The sequence below is a fragment of the Epinephelus fuscoguttatus genome, linkage group LG4, assembly GCF_011397635.1.
Source record: "Epinephelus fuscoguttatus linkage group LG4, E.fuscoguttatus.final_Chr_v1".
Lineage (NCBI taxonomy): Eukaryota > Metazoa > Chordata > Actinopteri > Perciformes > Serranidae > Epinephelus > Epinephelus fuscoguttatus.
In genome coordinates this window covers 34630152-34652073 of record NC_064755.1, presented here as the reverse complement: position 1 = coordinate 34652073, position 21922 = coordinate 34630152, and the positions used below count along the sequence as shown (strand labels likewise).

The window sequence follows — 21922 nt, the reverse complement described above, 5'->3', positions numbered from 1 at the left end:
TACTATACTATGACGTTTTTTTACACCATTTTGATGCCATACTATACTATGACGTTTTAATGCCGTTTTTGATGCCATACTATACTATGACGTTTTTCATGCCATTTTGATGCCATACTATACTATGACGTTTTAATGCCGTTTTTGATGCCATACTATACTATGACGATTTTTTTTTACACCATTTTGATGCCATACTATACTATGACGATTTTGATGCCATACTATACTATGACGTTTTTTTTTTTACACCATTTTGATGCCATACTATACTATGACAATTTTGATGCCATACCATACTATGACGATTTTTATGCCATACTATACTATGACGATTTTTATGTCATTTTGATGCAATACTATATTATGACGTTTTTTTACACCATTTTGATGCCATACTATACTATGACGTTTTAATGCCGTTTTTGATGCCATACTATACTATGACGTTTTTCATGCCATTTTGATGCCATACTATACTATGACGTTTTAATGCCGTTTTTGATGCCATACTATACTATGACGATTTTTTTTTACACCATTTTGATGCCATACTATACTATGACGATTTTGATGCCATACTATACTATGACGTTTTTTTTTTTACACCATTTTGATGCCATACTATACTATGACGATTTTGATGCCATACCATACTATGACGATTTTTATGCCATACTATACTATGACGATTTTTATGTCATTTTGATGCAATACTACTATGACGATTTTTATGTCATTTGTTGACGCCATACTATACTATGACGTTTTGTACACCATTTTGATGCCATACTATACTATGTGTTTTATGCTGTTTTGATGCCATACTATACTATGACGATTTTTTTGCTATTTTGATGCCATACTATACTATGACGTTTTGTTCACCATTTTGATGCCATACTATACTATGACATTTTTTTACACCATGTTGACGCCATACTATACTATGACGATTTTTATGCCATACTATACTATGACGATTTTTATGTCATTTTGATGCAATACTACTATGACATTTTTTACACTATGTTGACGCCATACTATACTATGACGTTTTGTACACCATTTTGATGCCATACTATACTATGTGTTTTATGCCGTTTTGATGCCATACTATACTATGACGATTTTTTTGCTATTTTGATGCCATACTATACTATGACGTTTTGTTCACCATTTTGATGCCATACTATGCTATGACATTTTTTTACACCATGTTGACGCCATACTATACTATGACGTTTTCTAGGCCACTTTGATGCCATACTATACTATGATGTTTTTTTTAAACCATTTGGATGCCATACTATACTATGACGTTTCTTATGCCATTTTGATGCCATATTATACTATTATGTTTTTTAAACCATTTGGATGCCATACTATACTATGACGTTTTTTACACCATTTTGGTGCCATACTATACTATGATGTTTTCATCACCATTTTAATACCATACTATACTATGACGTTTTTTATGCCATGTTGAGGCCATACTATACTATGGCACCTTTTTCACCATTTTGATGCCATGCTATACTATGTCGTTTTTTACGCCATTTTGACGCCATACTATACTATGATGTTTTTTGTACCATGTTGAGGCCATACTATACTATGACATTTATTATGTTACTTTTCTTCCATCAATGTAAAGTTTACTGTATTCTCAGTTTTCTGGCACACTTTACTATGACATGTTTTGTTATCTGACTATTGATATAATTCAACACAAAACGTGCTAAATGAAAAAAACCCACATTGAGAAATAAGACACTGAAGTCTGATGTTCTTAATCAAATTCCAAGTGTAAACAGTGCAACTTTTATTGATTTATTTTAAAAGAAATTTTTATGACACAGTGCTGACGTTGCTCTGCACATTGACAAGTGATGACATACAGTTTTAGGCCACACTAACAACCAGTTTTATTTGAGTGCTGTCAAACAACAGTTGAAAACAAGCGTGCATCTAATTGTCAAAAAAGGAAAAAAAACTGTGCAAAGAAATGCCTGCAAGTCAAGAGATGACAAACAAATGATACAGAACATGAAACTCGTCACTATGCGGCTTAATTTTAAGTTTGTGCAAACGTGAAATTAAAGCTGTCGTTGAACGATGGTAGCAGTGCCACATGTGACACAGGTTTTCAACCGTTTGATGTTAAAACTAAACTTGTCAAGCTGCAGACTGAGGCTTCAGGGAAGCATTAGGTTCAATATGACATCAGTACTTTTAGTATTTGACATTAACCTCATGTCTATGAGTCAGTAACAACAGTCTCTTTTTTGCATGTTGTTGCCCATTTACTAGAAATCACACACAGTATTATATCATGAAATCATTAACTGTTCCAGAGACAGGTAAATCTGATAATCACTCACAATATCATGCAAAAACTGCCCAACTGCTTCCACTTCATCAAATGTCAGGATTTGCTTCTTTTTAAAGATTTTTATCATCAGAAAATAAAAGGTGCCCTGTGATTTTTTTTTTGGTAACAAAGTACTGTTTACATTCACCGATTAGTAGACTGTATATCTTAGAGGTCTAACAAATGTGTTGAATGCATGCTGTAAAACAATTTTTTGGAAGAATCTGAAATGTATATTGCTTGTATCCTTGTTTACTACCTAGCAGTCTAATTCTTATTTCTTGCGTTTGTTGGCACATTGCTGTTTCTTGGCATGCCACTGCCACCAAGTGTTGATCAGTAGAAAAGCAGAAAGCCATCAGCAGGACTGCGTTTCGCGTCACCAGAAATCGGGACCAAACTGAAAAAACACTGGTTCTGTTACACTATCACTGATCAAAAACTCCACAGGGTACCTTTATAAAAAAAAAATAAAAAAAAAAATCTGCTAGTCAGGTAAAACTATTTCAAGAGGTCACCAAAATAACTGAAAGAATAACGGAAAATAAAAATAATTGTTAGCTTCAGCCCTAATATTACAGCCAACCATATCTCAGAGCAGGACTCAGAATCCTCCCCTCCAGGAAGCCTTTGGTTTCTCCGTGTGTTCATTTCACTACTTCAGCATCAAAGTTCACTTGCAGAGACTTGAAACTTGTTTGAGAAAGCTAATCCTCACAGCGGACATGTCAGTGTTTACTGTGCTTTCCTCAAAGTCAATCATTGTTGCTGGGTAATGCCTTAAAAAAGTGTCAACATATGACACTTGCTGTAGCAATCCCCCACAACAATGACGCAACAACTTTGACATAAACAGACTCAGACGTGATGTTCACTGTGGAGATTACCTGCTACGAGTATGTGCAGGCTGATTTTAATGCAATGCAAAGACTGTCTGGAGAAGTTGGAAAACAACAAAACAAAAATCTTTGCAGTTAGAAGCAAGAATAACGCAAGCAAGAAAAACACTTAATTTGTAGTAAATGGGCTTAAAGGAATACATCACCTCTCAAATGACCAACTGAATATTTATCACTTACCCTGCATGATGCTGACTTTGAAGAAATATCTAATATCAAAATATCCGTAAAAACAACTCTTGCAAGTCTCATTGATCCAGTTGTTTGCCCAGTACTTAAAGTGAAACTTATCGTTGCTCTCTTCAAAGCCAATACCACCAGTTGCTCCTCCATTGTTTACTCACTGTAAACTTGTTGTCATGACCACCACAGATGGCGCGCCTCTAAAATAATCTGATTGGACAATGGGGAAAAAGATGATGAAAGAAAGAGATGACGTTTTTTCAACTTGAGTTCCCATCGCTCTGGCAAAAACGACAGGTGCCAAGAGCGCAGAAACACAAGGTGTGTGGCAAGGCAAAAGCCGCAAGCAAAAAGATTCACTCTCATTAAAAACAATTACAAAAAGCCGCCTCCAGCTGCAAAAACGCCTTCTGTGTGATCAGGGCCTAACACCTCAATTCATCAAAAACTTTTTCTGTTGTGGGATTCTTCGTTCATCAGAGACGTGCAACAAAAACAAAGTGTTCCTAACAAAGTTAACATAACACAGGGCAAGTTTACAGATGGTCATTTGGGTGGTGAAGTATTCCTCTAAACATGACGACAGCAGAATTGTTCTGTAACCTCAGCATTGACAGCATTATGTCATTATGGCTGTTGTGGAAGTAACTGTTAACGAGCCTCTGCGCTGCCCACAACTGTGTACAACTTTCTCCCAAACCTACGTTACACCAAAAACACCATTCCGACTTAAAAGGCACAGACATGTGTAGTTATAAGAGTAAAGTTTGCACTATGATTGAAATCTAAAATATTTAACTCACAAGCTTTGACCTACGATGCAACCCTTGACCACAGCTGTAGACGCCGCTAATCTAATGCCTCTCAACACCCTGCACCCCCCCCTCAGCATCAACAGTATTTTAAATCTGAAAGAAAAACAAAACAAAAAAACATGGCTGGTACTTAAGTACTTTATCCACCTGGTGGAAGTGCTCGTAAATGTTATTTAACTGTATTTTTTTTTTTTATCCCTTTGAGTCATTAAAAAGAAGAAATAGACTGAGACTCTTGGCCACTTTCTTCATCTGGGTCCCCAGAAATATTTGATGAGAGAGCAGCCGCGCTGTAAACAATTAACCACTGCTGATGTGAAGGAGCTCCTGATCACACGAGGGAGAAAATCCTGAGAGCGACAACTCGCTTCATTTCCCTTCTCTTGTGGAAATCAATGGAATCATTCATCTATTCTCTTTTCGTGTGTCCATATCTTTTGTATATGCAAACTCTTTTCATCTAATAAGAAAATATTTGTGGAAGGTTAAATGAAAATATACAATTATTAATACAATAGAGTACAGAGCTATATGTTAAAGGTGATTAAAAAAACAGGTTGATTGTATCTCCCTTTACAATGCGCGCATTTTCCTTGGTTTAAAGGCAAGAGGTAAAGTGTATAAGAAGAAGGCAGCCTGTTCTGTCGTCCAAAAGGCTGGTGCTCGAGGATTAGGCGATTGCTTTTGCTTCTGGTAAGAAAGCCTCCCAGTACTTTATGAGCTGCGGAAAAACAGAGACAACAATGTCATTTATCATTAACAGACAAGAAGTGGTTAATATTTAGGATCTATAACAGATGAGCTACAATAGTTCCTTTTCCTGACGTCATGTAAAAAAAACAAAAAAAACAAATCACTGATACCTCGCTTTTTAGCTTGGTTTTTTTCTTTTCCTAAAATATTCCACCTAAAAATCATCCTTCAGTGGTCCCAGGAATACTGCACATCACCATATCTATGATTTATATTTACACTCTTTTCCATTTGTTACTTTTCATAATAATTTACGTTTTTACTTTTCATATAAATTATAATTCACACCTATTGCAATACTGCACTGATGAAGTCTTTCTAAGTAAGATCACCAACTTCAAACCCTTTAAATATACATAAGAAATGATTTTGTGACATCAGAGTCACATACATACATACATACACTGACTGGTTTTACAAGACGAATATTCGATTATGGAAATGTTAAACATTGATGTTTGACAGGAGACACTGTCGACACTCACCTGCTGCTGAGACTGAAGCAGACACTCCAAGTAGTTAATTATCTCTCTTTTACAGTTCTTGGCTTTTTCTTTCTGTTTGGTTAAATTAAGAATAAAAACATTAATTAGTAATAAGTAACATTTTCAGCTGTGCTGTAACTTATGCAGTGAAACGATGGATCAGCACCTCAAAGCGGATGACTTCCTTGCGCACAGTTGCAGAAACTCTTTCAAAGTCTCTCTCGTACTGCGTCACTTTGGCCTCCCACTGGTGACAAGAAGAGAGGAAACATTTAAAGTCCAGTAGTTCAGAGGCACATTCATGTCAGGATATTAAAAGAAAAGAAATATAAGCAACGCTAAAAAAATAGAAACATAGAAGGTCAGTAATGGAACTCTAAAATGTAATTTCTTAAATCAGAGTTATGATATTGAGATAAAATGGTGTTCAAGTATCTCATGTGTCACACAAAGAACGTCAGATAAAAATTACTGAACTTCTGATTCACCGTCTCAAATTAATGTCTCACAAATTTTACTTTGAAAGTCCAAAAATGTGACTAACTGTGAATATTTTTTTTCTTTTATTTTTACAATCCATTCGTTACTGTTGCGCATTACTGTAATCACATTACATCTGTCAGTAACACACTGATGCAGCAAGTTACTGTTGTCATCTGAATAATCACATCACAGTTACGGATCAAACAATAACGCTGTTTCTTGGAATCCACAGGTTCAATTATCTGCATAATGGACAATTAGAGAAAAATCATGAAATGTGCCAGAAACAGCGTTGCTGTCCAGAGCGCCCGTTCAGAGGCTCTTCAGCCTGGACAGTCTTGTGCTGACTCAGAGGAGGAACAGTTTGTCTGACAAACAATTTGATGATCTCCTTCTCATGAGGTGTAACCACTGCTTTAGTGATAAACATGTAAAATAAGCTGCTGGACTAATCTGCTACAAAGCTGTGGTTTGGTGAGTGAGTGACATGACTGAGTTGGTTTTGGCTCATTAAATGCAGTTTATATCCCATTTAAACATGTTTTTTTTTTAAGACTGTCATCATGTAATTGTGTGAGGAAGGCCAGTCTTTGATTAGACCTAGTGATGTATTATTTTAAGGCAAATAATATTTGTAAGAGGTGGTGACCCATATTAGCATTAACTAACTCTGCAGCCCCACAAACTCCTCCATATATCATGAGTATAGTACAGGTGGGTCAGACCTGAACGGATTGTCAGTAAAAAGGAAAAATAAATACAGTTTGCTAAAATAGGGGGAAAAATTATTTTATCAGTGATTGTACCATTAAAAATCACATTTAAAAAAAACCTTTGAGGGGCTTTTCGTCTATTTACATTACGTTACGTTTCTCTTTAATCTAGGGAGGATTACGTAGAATAACCTTTACAGAAATTACCGCCTAAAAATATACAAGCACAGACACAAACATGAGGAGTAAAGCCAACAAAACAGCACTGTGTGATCACTTTCTAAAGCAGCTTTCTTAAATGTGATTAAAAACATTTCTGGGAAACTTGAGTTAATACAAAAGTCATTTTTCTTATTTTAGAATCCTGGCAAAAAATTTAAATATTTTTGAGTAGCAAATCTGAGTTTTCTGTTATAAGGGTGACCTCTTTTATGTGTTGAGATAGTTTCATTTTTGAGGCAGTCATAGTAATGCAATAAGTAGTGTTACAAATTACTTTCCAGAAGGAATAATCAAATAAAGTAATGCATTACTCATTTTTAAAAGAAACAAGACCGGTAACGTGTGAAACATTACTATTTTGCGTAACAACAGCAGCACTGTTGTTGTGTGATATAAACAGGAGTAAATGTTACAGTTTTTCTTTCAGGTGTAATGTTTGGTTATGGTGATGTATTTATCTGTAAATATTGATGGTTAAAAGCAGCCTTGTCAGACAGATTAAGGCGCTTTAGCATAACAGAAAAAACTTAAGTATTCAATTTCTTGCCGAGACAAAAAGAATGTTGCTTTAGCGCAGCAAAATAGAATGTAAAATCTAATTTATTTGCTTTGCTGTATCCAGAAAAAAAGTTATAGTTAATAGAAAAATACTGAAGTGATTAAAATCAAGTTTAACTCCATTTGTTTGATCGTGCTTCCTGTTTCTGATCAGACGAACACAATGATACAGGAACAATATGAAGGCTTTTCAAGAGGCTCATTATTCATGACTCAAACATTGTTCTCAATCTTGGAAGAAAGAAAACACACATCAAACTCCAGCACACGAGTTATTTTCACTGTGTTGACTTTGGCCTGTGTCGTACCTCAGCGATCTCCTCTTTGGCCAGCTGCAGTTTGTCGGGCTTGTTGGCCCACAGCAGTTTGGCCTCAGTCTCCCTTTTCTTCTGCAGCACAGTCTGAGCATCCTGCCAGCGCTGCCACGCCTTCATCCGGTGATCAAACGACCCCTGCAGGTCACACACACACACACACACACACACACACACATACACACACACACACACACACACACACAGAGGATCATTTCATGTTTATATTTAGCTATTTACTTGTGCCATGAAGCTGAGGATCTTATCCAGCACAAGTGAAAGTGCTTCTGTTACTTTTATTACTGTGGGTCATTTTTAAACTATTTAAGGATTCACTGCTTCTTAAGATGTCCAGATATCATTAGAACTGATTTTCTCAGTACCCTCACGGCTCCGAGCAGGCGGATGTAATCTGCGATCAGTTCTGCAAAGCCGAAGGTGTCGTTCGCAGCCTGTTCTTGGTGCAGCTGCTCCATCTTGTCCTCCACCTCGGCCAGCTGAGAGAGAGCTCGGGACAGAGCGGTGTTGTCCTCTGCGCTGCCCAGCATGGCCGTGCTTTTGGCAAAGCTGGCCGTGTTTAACGACAGCTCTGGAGAGGAAGAGAGAGCCAAACATTAATTTGAAACAGATGTTTTCCACTCAGAAACAACAGAGAAACAAGTGATGAAAAATAACACTTTAGTAAAGTGATGGTTATATTTTTTTTTAAAAAAAAAAGTGTTTCCATTAGGCTTTAGTGAGAGTTGGTTTCATACTTTCATACTGAGGAGACCTAAAAGCATCAACTGCCAAATAATACACAAAGTCAACTTGCTAATATCCGGTCAAAATTTGTTCACTGAACCTCTGAAATATTTCCATACTGTCCAGTTTCTGATACCAGCTCATGTCATGGTGAAGGACACTGGATCTCATTGTGAATGTCACCATAGGGTTGGGCGATATGAGCAAAAATTCACATCTCTGTATTTTCAGGCTGAGGGACAATACAAATTATATATCTCGGTATTTTCTATGAAATGGACTACATGTTCAGCTACAAGTCAAAGCCACATTTGAGATGTCACAAGCACTATTGCAAAAAAGCCTAAATCTATATCTTGTTTGAAAATATATAGATATACCGTACATAGTCGTTACATCGCCCAGCTCTGTCACCATGAGAACTTGGTGTCAGAATGATCCTCCTCCACGGCTCAAAATCAGGCTCAAACATAATTACGACACTAATGGAAGGCAGATCTTTTACTGGTTGGTAGGGAGACGACTAACCTTTCCTGTGGACGACCAGAGATTCCACCAGCGCGTGGAGCTTCCTGAACTGCTGGTCTGCAGACTCCACCTCCTGCAGCTTCTCCTCAAACCACTGCAGCAAAACAGAGTTAGAGAGTTAGAGTCAGTACAGCTTAACTATCAAGGACAACTGTTACACCAGTAAAGGTTGAGCTCAATAATACTGCAAAGCCATGTTACTAAGGATACATCAAACAACTGTTTGAAGACAACAGACAGACAGACAGACAGATCTAGATTTTTTCAACCTTTCTGTGGTTATTAAAGTGAAATTATTAGAATCTTTGTATACAAGTGAGTCACGTGAATCTGATTCAGTTTAAATACTTTCCCAGACATTCCAGAATTACACAAGAACCCTGATCCTGATCATACATGTATGCACATTGTGACTCTTTGGTGCTTTCAGAGAAAAGCGTTGAGCTTAAAACACTCCAGTCCAGTGCAGTTTAATGCACTTATCTTTTTTTGTATGTTGTTTGTCAGCTGAAATAAAGTCTCCCTTGAATATCTGAATAAGCTCTATAAATGCATGCGTGTGGTACTTTAAGCTCAGATGAAGAGGAACTCAGTGTCAGTGTCTTTATAAAACAGCTCTTCACAGACAAAGTCTTTGATCAAAGGGACTGGCTGCCTCGTCTACAGCATTTAGTGAACTATGGTGCCATCTAATAAATATGCCAAATGTTACCTTGAACCACAGCAAACACAAAAAAGCACTAGACACAAAAAGATTTATTCAAAACCACCAGATAACTCTAGAAAATGTGTTTGATAAGTTCTGGCTGTCTGATCATTTAAGCTAATTATAAAAACTGTCATAACAAAAGAAAAAATGTGTAAATTCTCATTGGAATAAATTCAGATGAATCATGAAACTCAAACAAGTTAACAGTCTAATGTTCTTACAAATGTCAGGCCACTGTGAACCCCCCCTAATGTACTGGCGGCCTTTGACTGAGCTTGAAATGTTCTGCTTTTTACTGGAAAACGCAGATTTCCTCATAACAAAAATGATCTGCTGCTCTCAACAGTTTCCATTCTGAAGAAGCCCTGATGCAGCGAGAGTGTCTGTTTACAGCTGAACTCACCACGTCTGACTCATTCATCTTGATGGTCATTTTACTGACAGCATCTGTTGCTTTGTTGATCATCTTCAGGAAGCCGGCGCCGCTCAGAGCCTGGGTGCTCACTGCTCTGGGCAACTGAAGAAACACACACACACACACACATTTAAACAATACAAACACCAACCAGGCTGCATTTAAAATATACTAAAACTTGAGATACACAAAGGGATCAAGCAGAAGGAAATGGCAGAGGAATAATACATCCCTCTTAGACTTGTTCTCTCAATTTAGACACAAAATTTCTAGATGACATAAAGATTATTTTATCAGAAAATTATCACATGCTACATCACAGAACATGTTTGTCTCCAAACTCAATTTCAGCTTACTTCCTCTCTCTCCAGGAACTCTCTGACATCTGGATCCTGGATCAGTGACGGGTGATTTACCACTCTCTGGAGATACCTGCAAATGGGAGGAAAAAAAGCGCCTCAGTTTCATGTTTTCTATGAGTAGGGCAATTTCAGACCTATCTCCACAGTGTTTTGTCAGTGCTATGGAAAGATCAGAAAGCACATGTTATAATTCTGCTGTAGAGTAAAAACTGCTCTGGCTTGTTTGAATTCTTTAAATTAATAACAATCGTCTTGGGTGTCCCAGGATGCAGCAGCAGGGCACTTGCAAAATAGTTTCAGAGGGGAAGTGGTATTGGAACATTTGCATGTGGGGAGTCGAGCACTGTCACTAAAATCTCTATTATCTCTCAGTATCAGATATTTGTCAATTATGTCATTCAACTTTTAGTGCTAAAAAAGACAAACATAATTTGATTATCGTTACCCTAAAGGTGAAATTTGACCATTTTTTGGCTCTAGAGGAGCTCACTGGAGGTAGTATAAGTGGCTCTTGCAGAAACTGAGCATAGTGTTAGTTCAGGCAGGACACGCTGCCAAGCTCAGCTCACATCCCAGCTACATCAGCTGATCTCAAACAGCCCAATCAACTGATGGAGCAGCTGATTGATGGAAGGGAGTCAGCTGATAGATCTGATTCCTTTCTATGCAACCAGTTGGTGAATCTCATTCAGGGCGCCCTGTTTAAGCTGCTGTGGCCTGCCTACTGTTGCTGCTTCCTCTGCAAGCTGCTTTGCAACCTGCCTCCACCCCAGCTCCTCCTTTACATGCTGTGTCTGACTTATCAATGTCATTTCTGTTTGTCATTGCTGCTGCTCTCCCTGCCTCAGGCTTTCCATGCAGGTGTGTGGAAGAGGCTTTCTATGTAGGCCTAGGAAAGGCAGAGGGGCCCCAGAACAGAGCCATACCGCCAAATTTAATGCTGCAAATGGAAATAAAGTTTTCTTTGACTTAAGTGTTCCTGACTGAACTTTGTTATGATATCACAGAAGCTCATGTAAAGTGAAATGGATTGGTACATTGGTGAAGTCAGCATCGGTTGCACATGCCACTGACAGGGTAAAAAGATATGGCATATCAACTCCAACTGGCTGTGTCAGAAACAGCAGGCATGAGAGTCCCCTGAGAGAATTTCTGAGAACAAAGCAGGTCTTATTGCACAATCCAAATCTTTGTCAAAACTTGCCATTTTCAGTGCGTAGGCTGTAAGCTTGGAGGTTGTTGTTGTTTGCCATGGTGAAGGGGATTTAAAAAGCAGTAACACACAGATAGCAGAAGGTAGGGAGAATGCTGACCTAATAAACCGGCCAATCTCAGGCTCACAGCCTCAGTCTACATCCGATGAGTCAGACTACAAAAGCCAAAAACACCACAACCCTTTGTACACAGAGATTATGCTGTATGGCCGCACAAAGTCCCTTCTTTATGCCTCCTTTGCATTTTAACACAGAACCAAACGACAGCTGCTTCACTCCGCTCGAATGTGTGATTATACACTGCATCGTGCCTTTGCGGAATCAAAAGAGGTGTGACTGGCGTGTTACTTAACACATATGTGTCTGCCTCAAGTGTGACATAAAACATGTTTTGACAGCGCTGTGTAAACACTAACGTGTCAATAAAAACCATTTATCATCCCCGTTATATGGCGGCTGATCTCGTTACTGCTCGGAGGGTAAGGGGCTCCCGGGACCTCATTGTTCTACCAATATGCGGACATTTATGGTCGCTGTTCTTCCTTATTGATTATTAACAGGTATTTTTTAAATCTCTCATGGTGGGTCGCATGCATAATACAGATACCGTTTCAGCGCTGTTACTACCACTACCGTACGTGTCCCTATACAGCACAGCAAGGGGGTAAGGCTGCAAAAATGGGGCTTACAGTTTTGTAACTGAATTGTTCTGACACAGCTTTAATTTCATTCCTTCTCTCTTACCTCTCCAAAGCGCCTCTTCTTCTCTCAACAAAGTCTGCAGAAGAAGAATCTTCCTTTCCCACCTTCACCTTTGTCATACCTGTGTGAGACAGAACCCCTTCTTACAGCTGATGGAGATTAGATTTAAATTTAGAGTATCAGAGGAAACAGTAAAGCCGAGTCAGCCTACCCAGGATGCTCTTCTCTGGTGGTGGAGGCACGATGTATCCATTTGGTCCATGTTTTTCAGACAGCTTCTCGTAGAGGCCGAGGAAGTCGCTGAAGCGTCGCCTCACTGTACATACCTTATTGCGGAACATGGGCAGTTGGCTCTGAAATATTAATATTGGTGAAATTTGGTGAATTACTAGTATTAGATTCTGATGTAAACTAGGTTTGACTTAAGACCACTGCTTGGGCGTGCCTCTTACAATATGCTGACCAGCATTTCCTCTCTTGGCACATAGTTACAACACATCTGATGAGTAACTGTGCTAACGTCCTCTGGAGATGACCAGCTTTAGTTCAAGTTGAACGCTGTATATCGACAAGTATTTACCTGTGTGGTTACTTTGTAGGCCATGTAAGCATTCATCCCGTCCCCTAAAGAAAACAACAATAAAACTCAGTACAAAAAAAGACTTAAGGAATATAACTCAAGGATAAAGCTGCATGTGAGTTGATTTATGCTGAACAGTCACTACTTTCTCTTCTGGTTTCCTGTGCCTTACTCACAAGTTTGAAATGATCAAATCAAAGACTCAGGTACCTCAGAGTAAACTTTGCTTGCTGTTTACAATGCACAAACCAGTTTATTACAGTGACCTATATATGCCAAAATATATTCTTTATTCAAAAGAGAATAACACAATATATATCCCACCTATTTTTTCAGGGTCTTTAACAGAGACGAAGATCTCAAATTTGTCGTCCTGCTCTTCTTCTTCCTCTTCTTCCAACTGAAACAAACAGAAAATGAATCCCAGCCAGTCGCAGCAATCTGCTGTCACCAAGCACTTCTATTAAACAGTCAATTTAATTTTCTTTCAGCAGAATTGGGATTTTTTTGGTGGGAAACCTTAACTGTTTTAGTAATTTTCAAACTTTTGTTGTGATGGGTGTTAAACGAGTCAAAAAATGCAAATTCTGACTCTTCTTAAAATTCTGATAAACTATTAAAGTTCAGAAGCAAATCTCTGAGCTTGAACAGTTTTCAGTCATTACTTGGTGGCAATTTCGCTCTGGGATTAGATATGCGTGTGTGTACCTCCTCCAGGGCAGCAGACTGTGGCTTGGCCAGGCTGGCAGCTGCTGACAGAGAGGGGGCGGACGCAGACGGTTTGGCCGTCGCATCTTTCTTTCTCTCATCCCGTGGACTGTCGAGGGAAAGCTCCACTGTGGCTTCTGTTAGAGAAAAAAAGGAAACCAGACTGAGGTCATTACATGCTGAATGGATACGTGTAGCCAGATGACCATTATTTACTTAAAATCCTGGCCACAAATAAATATGCAACTGAATGCACTGATATGGACTTTGAACACCTACAGTTTGTCTTTTCTGCTTACAGTTTAACACAGGTAATCATGTGGACCAGTACCTGAAAACTGACATGCCTAATCTATGGGACAGTTAGAGGGGAACTTTATAAGGAAGTTGGATTGCAGGTGTTGGAGAGAACTACTGACTAATACTGAAACTTAAAACTTAAGATTTTTAAACAATATGAACTAAACTGAAACAGGCAAACCCACTCTGGAAACTAACTGAAACTAAACTGAACTGAAAACAACAATTAAAAAAGATAATATAAAAACTCTCCATCGTGAACCCAACAATGTTATAAAAATGCAATGCTAAATCTGTGACACGTTCTATTAAAAACACAAACAAATGGGCTGTTTCAGACACTGACCATAAAATAAATGCCTGGTTTAAATCTCACCATGAACCTTTGCTGTTTGTCATTCTCTGTCTGTCTATGCTCATTTCCTGAAAGCTTTCTACAGTCCACTATCTAATAACGGCAAACATACCTCCAAAAAATAAACACTGGAAAATACAATGCAAACTGAAAGGCCATAATATGATCATCTGGTGCTTTTAAATTATGGCTGGTTCTGGTTATGTTTTTACTTCCAATAAGTCCCTTATTGAAAATAAACTTTTTTGAGTGTTTGTTTTACTTAAAATAAAAGTAAAAAACAAAATAAATCATTCTGCATACTAAGTATTTGTACTTTTGGTACTTTCAATACATTTTCATGCTGATACTTTGAATTCAGGACTTTTTCTAGTAAGCATTTCAACACTGTGATGTTGTTTGTAAATATCTGAGTACTACGCCTACTACTGGTTCCTGTTTAGAAGAATAACTTGATGTTAATTTATCATCCTCTACAAAAGTAAACTGAAATATAAAAACAAGGTTTCTTAGTCTGACCCCTCTGCAGAGGACATAACCTTGCATTCTGAGGTCTTGTTTGTTGTTCAGGCCTTCACACACGTTTAATAAAAGCCAGCAGATTTCACTGAATTCCTCGAAGAGTACTTCTTCACAGTGTTACTGAAAATGACAGTAATGTTTGTGTTTATACTCTACAATATATGAGTGGTTGAAGGGGAAGAAAGAATTGTTTTCATTCTAGAAACAGCACACATGACTTTCAGTGTAATTGATCTCCCATGTTCAAATGAACTGAAATATGAGGATAAAGACTTTTTGCGTCATGTGAACACTCCCTTTGTCACTATGGCTGCTTTCAGACCTAGAGTTGTCTTCCTTTGGTCTGAATCAGGGACTTATTTTGTTACAAAGTTGAATAATTGCCTAGAGTTGGTTCGTGTTCTCACGGCAGCATTTACAAGCGGACCAGATAAAACGACTAACATAAGAAAGCTGCTCTTGATTGGTCAGAATTTCCATGTGAGAAAAATCCAGGAAGTAAACAAAACGTTGAAGAAGAGTACACTTGCAAGATAAATGTGACACTTTCTAATGTCACAATGGAGGGACAACTCCGGGACTGTAACATGCTAATCTTTAACCCAAACAATGTGTCATGTGACTGCAGTTGGTTCAGGTCGAGGAAGGAACACGTTCTCACCACAGACGAACCGCACCAGAATTCGTTTGTAACCGGACCGAGACCACCTCTTCAAGAAGGTCTCGGTCCGGTTGTCTTGGTGCACACCTGAGTGTGATCGCTGTGTTCACACCTGCCCAAATGAACCGCACTTAGGGGGCAAAAAAACTTGAGTTCGAATGAACTGAACCAAACAGGGCAGGTGTGAAAGCACCCTTATGCTCCCCTTAGAACACCAAATCCTAAAATCCCAATAATGTAAGAGATCAAGAAAAATAGTGGACCCACCTGCAAATATATCCGTCTCCTCTTCAGAGTGGACTCCATTAGTCTTGGAGTTGACAGTGCTGGTGGTTTTGACGCTGGGCACTGTGGTGACAGCTTCCTCAGTGAAGATATCAGCGGGTTCTGCAGGACTGCTCTCCAGCAGAGGCCCCCCTGTGCTGCTAACATCAGCAGCAACTTTGGTTGTGACAGGTTTGTCCTTCTGCTCTTTGCTGACGGTTTTCTTCGAGGTGGCACCCAGCGGCTCACCAAACAGATCCTCATCAGGTTCACCGAAGAGGCTTTTCTGTGGCTGCTTGGCAGGTTTAGTCTGCCGAGATTCTGTGAACAAGTCGCTTCCCTCATCTTCAAACAGGTCGACTGTTGCCCGGGTGGGTATTTTGGCTTCAACGACGGGTGGAGTGTCACTAAGGAGGTCAACCAAAGGATCGACAAATTTCTCACTGGCAGGTGGTGGCTGTTGCGTGTCGCTGGCTGGCGTATCATCACTGAGGTCGAGGATTGGATCAGTGGAAGTTTCTTTTGCTTCCTGTTCCTCATCACTTCCTGTTTTCCCATCAGCAGGTGGATTTGTAACATCACTGGTCACTTCATTTTTATCGGTTGCTGCTTCGACGGTAACATCTGCTACCAGAACTTCCTCTTGTGGCACTTCAGTTTCACTTCCAAATATATCCTCAAAATCATCAGAGGGTTCATCTAGAGGGAGCCGAGTTGTGTCTTTTGCTGCGTCTGCAACGGCACTTTCAGCTGCGACTGGCTCATCGGGAGAGTCGATTATGTTGTTTGTAAGATCAACGAAATCATCCGAGGGTTCGCTGGCGACTTCGCTCACTGGTTTGGTTTCTGTTTGGCTGCTGATGGGCTCGATTAGCGGAGCGTCCATGATGTCGGTGGGAGGCTCTGTCGTAACATGACTGGGATCACTGGCAGGTGGCTGTGTAGTGTCCACTTCGATCAGTGGAGGGTCGCTCTGCAGATAAGGGAGGAAAGATTTTGTTTAGAGTATTTAAATTATCTGTAATGTCTTCTGAACGTTTCTTTTGTCCGACAAACAATCCCGAATCCAAAGATATTCAATTAACAGTCACACTAAATAGAGCAAAGCAGCAATATTCACATCTGAGAAACTGGGACCATTGAGTTTGCTTGTCAGATGATTATTATTAACTAATCATCTGACTGAATAATAAGATTAATCAGATAGTCCTTTATCCTCACTGTGTAATATGTTTTCCATGACTAACACAGGGATTTTACTCATACTGTAAACTTTAACAAACTCAAAATGCCCAAAGTGTTATTAATCTGTTACACAATCCAAGTCTCTGGTATCCAGTTTTAATCTTCTTAACATCCAAAACACATGTATTATCACTACAATATTACTAAGAACACGACTTCACATTTGTGATTTGGGTTGTTGATAAATACCTTCAACTTTTAATGGATTTAAGGGGAACAAACAAGAAACAATTTAGTTTCAGTGTGAGCTGTACTAGACACTGTAAGTGGTGAATGTGACTGCTTGTTTAATGTCACTCTGGATTTATGAGTGAACAGCCTGATGTTTGCTTTTGTCCTCATTTGCATGGTATTTATCAACTTCATTCTGGACTGAGCCGCCAGATGACTCTTTTGGAAGAGCTACTTTCCGTGGAGAATGCAAGAACAAAACATTTTTTTTTATCTAACTCAAGGCTACTGGGTGTGTAGCTGATAACAAAACCACGTCTTTGAAATGAGAAAGTATGTGTCTTGTAACAGAAGAAAAAGCAATGTCATGCTGAAACATTTTATCATGTTTCAGGAATAGCTTTCTCAGATGAGTGCTCATACAGAAGGCAGTTATATAGACCTACACTTAATTGCATGTGTATTAGGTATGCCTGGCTGATGATGCTAACACATATACAAAAGTCTTGCAATAGAACGTTCTTTACTTTTACGATTCAGTTTTTGTTGAAACTTTTATAGAGTTGTTGGTCATTTTTTGAGACTGTAGTTTGTGGTGCTGCTTAACTGTTTTGTGTTATACTTAGAGGTGTTTCATTTAGTCCACCCTCACTGTAGATAACATTGGAAACACCAGTTTGCTTGATACACAGAGCAAACTAGCAGAATTAAGACGTTTCCTCGTACCATAAATATTAACAAAAATCAAACTGTCCATACAGCTTTCTTAAAATATTGTTGCAGCATAATCCTAGTCTTTGTTATGATGTTATAGTCTTTACATCCAAATTGCATGTATGTATTTTCACTATAATACTGTTCAAACACAACTTCCACAATTATCTGTACTGTGTTTTAGTGAGGGGTGTAATATTTAGTGCATCTTTAGGGAGTATTCATTACTTAGAAGGGGGAAGAGGGTGGTGCAAAACCAGAGAGGCATATCAAATAATTCTTAATGCACCGGTGTGGTTGTGGTTTTATTTATTTTAAATACCCTCTGAACCCTAAATCCCACTGGCGGGTTGAAAAGGCATATTTACTTTAAAGATCACCAAAATCACACCATTTAACAGCCAGAAACTATAAAAATAGAAACAACTGTGGGATTTTCAGATTTGTGACAGTCAAAGGTGTCTATCTTAAATCACTCACTTTTTTTCTACATATCTCATTTAAAATTTTGGCAAAAATAAACTATTCGCACTGCACTAACCTAGGGCTGTGCGATATGACGATATATATCATGTGACGAGAGAAAAATGTCTGTCGTTTCATATTTTTCTCTATCGTTTATATCGCTGTGACGCAAATTACACTTTTTATGGCAAGCTTTTTATTCATTGGATTAAAATGTGCTATATCATGATTTGTATCGTTATCGGGATGTGAAATGACCTATATCATGATGTGAGATTTTGGTCATATCACCCAGCCCTACACTAACCAGATCCTGTAAAAAAAAAAAAAAAAAAAACTTTTTTCAACTTCAGGATTTCTTTTCCAACTTTTAACTTTCAAACATCAAAGCATACGTTTTCAAAATGTATTAAGCTTAAAACAGCACCGTACCAAGTTACTGATATTACTACCACTGTTGTGTATAGATTAGAGATGTACCGATACCACTTTTTCCCTCCCGATACTGATTCCGATCCCTGAACCTTAGGTATCTGCCGATACCGAGTACCAATCCGATACCAGTGTGTAAAATAAAAATGGATGAGATATGAATTGTTGTATGTCTCAACTCCTAAAACTCTATGTAAAATATTAAGAAACAAATACATAATAGCAGAATTAATGCCATAAAACGTTTTATTATTATTATTATTATCCAGTGTTGACACAGATCAAGACACAGGTTAAAGTGCAGCCACAAAATTTGGTAAAAAAAAAAAAAGACATTTTAAAGGCTACAGTGGAATGCTTTTTAAACTCCGCCCTGTTTCTGTTTCGTTTGCCTGTAGCATGCGTAGCCCTAATGATGTGAGGCATTACGTGGTATCGGATTGGTCATAGGCTGTACTCGCTGATACCTCATTTTACGCAGTATCGGAGGCATTTCCGATACTGGTATCGGTATTGGTACAACTCTAGTATAGACTATTTGGGAAAGCAGTCATTAAATGGACATGTTGCTAGTGCCAGCTTTAAGAGTAAGTCCTTCAGTAAGGGTCAAGATATAAAAATAAATGAATAAATAAATTTAAAAAAAAACGAAGAAGAAGAAAAAAGTTGGGTCTTGTTCCCTTGCTAACATTCATGTCTTATAACTGCATGTCACTAACTTGGCTTCTTCTCCGGAGCCTTTGTGCTCCACTGTCTCACAGGTTCCTTTGAATCGTGGCTACGCCTGGATCGCGTGTCATGGTTACGCTGCTGCCGTGGTCCTGCCTGATGCCTCCTACTACTGCTATTATTATTAGTCATACTTCTACTGTTATTATACACGTATGATTATTGTCACATACATATGCTATCATATAGTAATATATACTTACAACATATGCTACCACAATTACTGTTATTAATATAATAATATTATCACTAAAATTAATGTTATTGTAGCTATTGTCATGACTGTTTACTGTGCATCTCTCTGTCTCTGTCTCTCTTAATGTATCATTTTGTCATACTGTTAATTTATCATGTTGCTCTGTTCTGTGCACGAGACATCTATTGCACGTCTGTCCGTCCTGGAAGAGGGATCCCTCCTCAGTTGCTCTTCCTGAAGTTTCAAACATTTTTTCCCCAGATAAAAGGTTTTTGTTTTTAAGTTTTTCCTTATCTGCTGCGAGGGCCCAAAGGACAGAGGGGTGCCGTATGATGTAAAGCCCTCTGAGGCAAATTGTGATTTGTGATATTGGGCTTTATAAACTGAAGTGAATTGAATAGGGTTCATCCCAGCTGGCTCCCTTCTCTGACAAGTAAAGTACAGTACGTAAGAAACTTCTCAGCTAGGTTTAGTGTGAAAGTCTTATCTTGTACTTGCTAATTATCACATTAAGTAACAATATGTAATAATTTTTAACAAAGTGCATATGTAAAAAAACAAAAAAAACAAGTAAAGGCCAGAGTGCACAACACTGATCTGTAAAACATGTCCCTTTATTAATGCACAAGGCCACTGTGACTCCACTAATAACCACTGCCTGGTCCACTTCCAAACATGACTTAAGCTACACTGTTAAACACAACATCCACAACCTGCTGAGTAATGTTTTCCATGCAGCGCTCGAAAAAATCAAAGACAGCAACTTTCCAATCTCCCCTCTGAACTTTGACTGTGGGAAAACATCCGGGTTCTGACCATGTGACCAGAGCTCACTCACATGACAGAAGACTGCACGAGCCAGCTTTTTAATCCTCATTCAGAAAGAGAGTGAATTTTCACTCACTTTTACATTTGAATACGAGAATCACTTCCCAAATTATGTCAACTGTCAGTGTCAAACCACACAGACCTCAGTCTCTGCAGCCTGCTGACATTAGGGCTTGCTTTACCTGTGCATGGCCTAAAAAGACTGCACGTCCAAAATCTGGAAGAGGAACACCTTCAGATTTCAGTGCAAGTTAACCTGGAGAAGTTGGAGATATTGTGCACAGAAAACATCCGCATATCGTTAAGCAAATAGGAGCTTTATTAGATTACTTTGTGTCCTAATCGACCTGATCAAATCACAGTCAGCCAGTTCTCCACATTGCAACTTTTTCAGGAAGAAATCAATACCAAAATGGGCGTTTGCAACAGTGTCAAAGATCACAACAGGCTGTTTAAAAGCCACAAACTGTGACAGTAGGTGTGTTTTCTGCACCAAAACCCCCCAAAACTGCTTTGATTATTCAACTTAGAGTAAATGCTGTAAGTTAAATATCATCCGACGTGACAGTTGGTTGTGTCAACATTATTATCTCAGTTTCCTAAAAGCTAAAACAAGCTGAATGTTTGTCGACACCCTCTCAAAACTTTTGCTAAAGCGCCTCATTAGCTCTCTTTGCTGACGTTAGCTAACTAGTCCGTTAATGTCAGTTAGCCAAATCAGAGTTAGCTTAGCTTAGCTAGCTTAGCGTCAAACCAACGTTCGGACGACATACCGCGCTCAGGAAGAGGTCCTCGTCCCCGTCGTCTTCATCGCTGTCTCGGCCTCGGACTTCTTCAGTGTCCAGCACATCTTGGTCCTCGGAGTCGGGGAACGGAGGAGGACTGCGCTCCGAGCTGGTCGCCATCTTCAATCTTCTTTAAACACACACACACGCACACACACACACATACACAAGGGGAGGCAACCGTCAACGGCTCCCCGGCTCTGCTGTGCACTGCGCGGCACCGACGTGTCTCCTTCAGCGGCTAACGTCAAAGGTGCTCATGTAAAGCTGAAGTGGTGGTTGTGGTAAGAGTCAGCCTGAAGACCGGACAGCTACCGCAGGCAGAGGAGAGTGAGTGGAGGCTCGGGGAGGACGTGCCAACCGCCGCTGTCTTTTTACTTCCTGGTCCTCCTTCTTGTCAGGTTAGCTTCGCCGTTAGCCTGGCAGTCATGAGACCGATGCAGCGGCTCCAACAGTAACATGGATCTGGACGGCAGGTAGCAGGTTTGTGA

At 39.1% G+C, this 21922-nt stretch overlaps 1 protein-coding gene across 1 annotated transcript; it reads right to left on the bottom strand.

Moving 5' to 3' along the window:
• Nucleotides 1-1804: 1804 nt before the first annotated feature.
• Nucleotides 1805-21901, bottom strand: snx1a (sorting nexin 1a). The gene is made up of 15 exons (XM_049573559.1): nt 21420-21901; nt 15870-16839; nt 13765-13901; nt 13381-13456; nt 13057-13100; nt 12688-12829; nt 12519-12597; nt 10555-10630; nt 10187-10300; nt 9075-9168; nt 8186-8391; nt 7797-7940; nt 5679-5759; nt 5513-5584; nt 1805-4995 (listed from the first exon to the last, which is right to left on the bottom strand). Exons 1-15 carry the CDS (start codon nt 21549-21551, stop codon nt 4945-4947), a joined length of 2418 nt encoding a protein of 805 aa, XP_049429516.1. The 5' UTR covers nt 21552-21901; the 3' UTR covers nt 1805-4944.
• Between the last annotated feature and the right edge of the window lie 21 nt (nt 21902-21922).

What these genes read in the sequence shown, in the direction of transcription:
- snx1a (XM_049573559.1), bottom strand. Translation starts at nt 21,551, where the DNA reads ATGGCGACCAGCTCGGAGCGCAGTCCTCCTCCGTTCCCCGACTCCGAG. An exon ending in AGTTCCTGGAGAGAGAGGAA is followed by an intron (nt 10,301 to 10,554) that starts GTAAGCTGAAAT and finishes GTGTTTCTTCAG; the next exon opens with TTGCCCAGAGCAGTGAGCAC. An exon ending in AGGAAGTCATCCGCTTTGAG is followed by an intron (nt 5,585 to 5,678) that starts GTGCTGATCCAT and finishes TTAACCAAACAG; the next exon opens with AAAGAAAAAGCCAAGAACTG.